The sequence below is a fragment of the Melampsora larici-populina genome (assembly GCF_000204055.1).
Source record: "Melampsora larici-populina 98AG31 unplaced genomic scaffold MELLAscaffold_54, whole genome shotgun sequence".
NCBI classification, from domain to species: Eukaryota; Fungi; Basidiomycota; class Pucciniomycetes; order Pucciniales; family Melampsoraceae; genus Melampsora; species Melampsora laricis-populina.
The window spans coordinates 119,545-125,303 of NW_006768818.1; the positions used below are offsets into that span (position 1 = coordinate 119,545).

The 5,759-nt window shown below is 39.9% G+C and overlaps 1 protein-coding gene across 1 annotated transcript; it reads right to left on the reverse strand.

The window, feature by feature from the left end:
* Positions 1-3,763: 3,763 nt before the first annotated feature.
* Positions 3,764-5,498, reverse strand: MELLADRAFT_111479 (uncharacterized protein; the record flags this gene model as incomplete). Its single annotated transcript, XM_007415883.1, has 3 exons — positions 3,764-4,344; positions 4,606-4,944; positions 5,258-5,498. The coding sequence occupies 3 exons, from the start codon at positions 5,496-5,498 to the stop codon at positions 3,764-3,766; spliced, it is 1,161 nt and encodes a 386-aa protein (XP_007415945.1).
* Between the last annotated feature and the right edge of the window lie 261 nt (positions 5,499-5,759).

Here is a 5,759-nt window from a genome sequence, read left to right on the forward strand (position 1 = left end):
GAAAAGTGCGCTGCACGTAGTTTTCTATGCGCGCACTCCTTTTCTATACCCCCGGGAAAAGATGACATTTGACGTAGTGAGATTGTATTGCAAATATTTTAAATAACACAATGTATAGAACACTTAGATTTCTAAACAACTCGGATGTACGCGTGAAAAGTCTTCACGTGTGTGGGGGGAGGGTCCCTTGAAGACATCAGTACCAAGATAGGCTCTCAAGGGGGTTACTGAGATTACGGAATCCAAACGAGAACGGAGTGAATGGTGACCGTGACAGTACCGCCCGAAGCAAAAGATTGCTTTCTGAGCAATTGCCTGAATCTGGGGAGACAAGAATAAGGGATCCGACATCAGAGTACGTTGAGTATGACGGGGACATAAGCACAAGGGGGGGTTAGCGTGTAGCCCAGACCTCAGTGGTTTTCGCAAAGCCTGAGCCTTGGGTGAACCCCCACACTGTGCAAAAAACCCAGTGAGCAACGTACCTAAGTACTGGAACCTCCGATCTCCTGGCGGTTGTTAATCAAAGAAACGATATTCGCAGTTCGGCGTAACTCGTCATCATTTAATTCTCAAATATACATCAAGTAGCAATTGGACGTCCAACGTCCCAGAGTTTGGATATTGGTATGTGGTATTCCAAGAGAATTGCGGAACAATGCACCGCCTACGCGAAAGGAATGGCCTGAAAGGGTCGTCCAACCCTCAGCGTCCCAAATCTGTTTACACCTTCGAACCACCAAGCTTCGAGTAAGATTAACACGAGCCAAGCCATCCCAGTAACCAAAGAGCGAGTCTGAAGGTTTGAGGCAAGTCAGTTGACGACGTGCCACCGCCTTGACTGGACACAACATGTTAGGTTGAGCATTTAAGAGGATTTGTTGAGCATGTCCAGCTTTAGCGGTTTTAGCTCCGCGCACCATTAAGGTCACACAACCGTTTGATGTCGGTGAATGCACGGCGTCGGTATACCATATCGAGTTTATCCAGGCCGTCTGGCCTGATTGTCTATTGTAGGTGAGTTCACCCAGTCGAGCCAGGCCCCAGAAGGCGCAGATTGCGCAATCGAGTATCGCCTTATCAGCCTCGGAGCCGTTAAGTAGTTTTGCATGCAAAGCAACTATATGTTCAAGTAAGACTGCCGGCTTCGGAGGTTTCTGTGGCATCAAGGCGTTGGCACGACCACACGCTCGTAGGAGTACTTTTACCCGCGCCGACGTGACGTGGGGATAAGGCTTGTCGTGCAGAAGATGCCATGCTTGAAGACCGGATAGGTAGTTCTTTAACGTTCCGGAGCTAATGTTGTGATCTGTGTGCAGGCCTTTGTTTCTTCCTGCCCACCAACAGAACTTGTATATGTCTGATGGAGCGGCGGGCAGGCAAGACGGATTGGTGTGACTATGTTCCCAAAACGCCAGGAACTTCTTCACTGCCCCATTATAGCTGCGGAGGGTGCTATCTCACCAACCCCGCAATAGGTGTACCTGCAATTGGGTAGGTTCGGACTGGGAACCTCCCGAGATAAAGGCTGATATTTGTCGTAAAGGTAGAGTGGATGACATGATGCGAAGGAGATTGGACATTTCGAGACGGAAATGGCAAGTGAAAACATCCTTAATGACACATTCAAGTCGGATTGTATAAGAGATTGCGACCAACCTCTATCTCGTCAGGCACGAGGTCTCAGAAAAAAACACATTTCAACACTCAACCGATGCTAATACAACCCGCAGGGGAATGCATTACTAAGAAGACAAGAACAACATAATGAAAGAAGAATCATACAAGAACAGAGGCAGTGGCGACAGGAAATAAGACGTCCACGAGGTCATCAGGCATATTGATCACTACCATCTCGTTCATATCGTATTCCACGATTGAATCGTCCTCCAAATGTATAGTTCTGTCACCCCTAGACAGCTTATCTGCTAGGTTATCTTCCGAAACGACCCTTCTTGGATCTAGGTCTATTTGCGATGAAATTAAAATACCTTGAATGATCTTCCATTCATTATTAACTTCCCTATCTCTAGACTTTCGTTTTTATACCGCGGCTTGGCTCGTTGTATTATATGTCCAGACTATCAAGTTTTGACCTCTACCATAATTCAATTCTATAGCCATTAATAGACCTAAACGTATAGCGACAGTCTCTAGCCAAGCGATAGTGCGGGTGTGTTTACCTGAAGATCTCCAGTTCTTATCTGCTTCAAACTGCATCCACTTCTTTCCAATGAGAACTCCTACGCCCCAATCAGATGCATCGCCTACCCAGAATATCTCTATTGGTTCTGGTATTGGTATGAGCCTCAAGTTTTTGAATGATTTAAGCGTTATGAGCCAATACGACACGTCTTCATACACATCTTCCGGTAAATGTTGCTTTGCTTGATGGTGTACCCATCTTGCCTTCCACCCGTACAAACTGCATAAGTAGCACTTTAATTGAGGTAGCAAGTAAGAAACATGACTTAGACGTCCTACGAAAACGTCTACTTGGTTATAATTCCATGTGGCTGCAGGGTGTATGAATTCTTCTATTTGTCGTATTCTCAAGGCTAATTTTTCTTCGGTTAGTCTTACTGTTTTACTAAAACCATTCCACACAAATCCGATGAATTTTTGTTTGTATTGAAAGTTCGAACACTTCTTCTCATTAGTTAAAACTCCCAATTGTTGAGATCTTTTAACTATATTTGTCATGTCTGTAGTAGAACCGATTCTCTTTATAAAAAGATTATCGTCTACCCATCTAAAAACGGTGATCAGGTCAAACTCTGCAATCATGATCTTCTTCCATGCGTCTGCTGGCCTTCCAAACGAGCCACAGCCTGCAACGCCGCCGAAGGTTATCCTAGTATCTCAATACAGCTCTCCTGTTGTACTTAGAACCATCAAATATTGCCATTGTTCCATCAAAGTTGGGATTTGCCTATAAGCTTTTTCCCAATCGAAAAGTGCCAATAAGAGAGTTTCCTTCTATATTCTGAAAAATTTTGCGACTTTATTGAAGTCGTCCCACGTTGTTTTGTAATCGTCGGCATTTACAAAAGAATTGACTGAACAAATGTCTGGCCTATTCTTTGGATACGATAGATCATTTATTGGTCTAGTTGATCCGTCGCCATTCACGACAGCTCCCAGTGGATTTGTCCTGAAAAACGAGAATACTTTCTTCACTTCTTCGTGTGTGTATGGTCCGAACATTCTTCTGTTGGCTACTTCTTTTTTCGTGTTTGCGACGATCTTCTCTGCTGCGAGAATTGATGAAGAATGATTCTCTGGCGTCCAGAAAGGTAAATCTAACACCCGATGATGAGGAATGCCTTGGTCTAATCCTTTATCGAAACCAGTTAACACATCTTCAAATTCATTCAACAGATTTGCGTTTATCAACGCCTTACGCCATTCCTCTATATTCATTTCGCACGTCACCTTCCTAGGCCAACCTTTTGGTAAGACTTTCTCGTTCAAACTCATTTTTCTTGTCAAAGAATGTGAAGCGTCCTTTACAGGATTTGTTTCAATTGCCTCACTACAGAATAGACTAACAAATTTACAATTTGACAAAACAAATACAACATAATTGTCAACATCTTTGTAAATCATATATCTACTATGTTTAGAGGGAGTCATGATTGCTTATTTCAAGAACAATGGATTGGGGAGATAGATGAAGAATAAGAATATAAAAATGTAATCGAGGTAAAACCAAAGAAGGATAAGGAGAAACTGATATGAAAGGAAGAGTATAACGAGTAACCTACTGTTTACTAGTGCTAGCTAACGGTTGTTTGGTTCCTTTCTCTTTCCTCACATAGTTGGGATCAAAGTTGTTTCCAGTGTAACCTTTCCTCTTTTTGTTTTCGATCTGAATCTTTTGATTATTCATCATATTTGGTTGTTTGAGATGATTGTTGTTTTCATTATTCATGTTATAGTTTGAATTCGAATTTCTATGGTTTGCATGAATTGATGAATTGTTGCTATTTCTGTAGCTACTATTGTTGCTATAATTACTGTTGTACGATGAATTTCTAGAAATATTTTGGCGATTTTTCTGTGTTCCAGTGTTATGATCCCACTCAAACCTTTCTCCGCCTTCGGCATAAGGATTGTCCGTGAAACTAAGTTCATCACATTTTCTAGCTTTTGCAAAACAGATTTCTTTTACTTTAACTCGTTCTTTTGAGATATCAATAGGGCCAGTTGAACCATCTTCATAAGTGACTTTCTTGGTGAATAATAAAGTTCTCATTTTCAAATTGTATCTGAATGCTACCATCCAACATTCAGTCTGCCTAATATTTTCAACATTCTCCTTATGTGCTTCCAACCAATTAGCTAAAGTTTCAAATTTGAATTTATTTCGAATCGCTTTTATGAAATTCCTATAGTTGATCGACCAAGCCATATAAGATTGTGAGAATTCATGAGGATAAGGGTGTCCAGAATACAGATTTTGAGCTTTCGTCGAATCATTGCTCTTGACTTTCTTTTCAGCGTGATATTGCCAAGCTTCTTCTTGCCACTCTTCATTGAGAATTGTCAAAGGTACTGGTAATCTTAATTCATTTATATTCTTCTCAAAATAAGGTGTTGAACCTACATTACTATCTGTATTAGTTGAGGCACCTTCTCTGAACGTGAAACCATTCTCTACTCTCGCCTCTTTCACTACCTCATGAGACTTAGACGGATTAATCTTCGTATTGTTGGGTGGTTTCAATTTATCTTCATCAATAATGATAGTTTCTTTTTGCCGAGTAGGTTTTTCACTGATGGACTTTATCAAAGGTAAATTTTTCATTTGTTCATGAATTCTAAACAGGAACGCAGCTTCTTCTTTTTGTCCAGCTAGTACCGCTTCGGTCGCTTTTTGCATTGTCATATCTAGGTCTTTCATTTGCTGAGTTATTACAATTGACGGAGTTAAAGGGTTGCCTAAATTGTTTTCAGGATTAATTATTAGGAGTTAGTATTTTAATGGTTTAAAAAACTTGTCTCTGATATTGAGTTAAAAGGTATTTACCTGGAGCGTCCTCTTGCGGTGCGCTACTCAATAATTTTTTGTATGAATCATCAATTTTGATTCTTGATTTTCCTTTTTCAACTCGTTTCTCCTTGGATATTCAATCTCTTGATGATGACGGTATTTCCGTTTGAATTTGATTATTAGAAGTTTGACCTTTACGAAGGATAGATTAGTTAGTATGATATTATTTAAAGCTTGAAATTGTTGGTAAGATCTACTTACTTGTTGATTCTTTTTCACTTGTACTCTCTTGTGTGAATCCACCTTGTTGATTATTTTTGGTATTGACCGAATCAACTGACATAGAATTTGGTTCTTTCGTTTTGGCATTGGCCTGTACTTCAGAACTGGTCTCCTTGGTGTTTAAATTGCTTTCGTTAGTGGCATTTGCCGTGTTTTTGGTCGTTAATAAATTCACCACTTCTTGGCCTTCCTTGCTAGACGGGTTCTTTCTTTTTGACATATTTTTAATAAAAATTGTTAGAAATAATTTAATGACTAATTTAAAGTAAAACAATGAATTAAATGCTAAGATTAATTATATAAGAATGATAATCAAATTTTTAGAGAGTTATTTCTTTTTATTTAAGTTTCAATATGACTATGTGTCTTTTTAGATAGAGTTTTAATATGACTATATGTCTTGTTAGATAGTACTACACAAAAAACCGAGTCTTCGATGACTTGGTTTAAACGAAAGATGCGCTAGAGGGAAGAAAAAGGG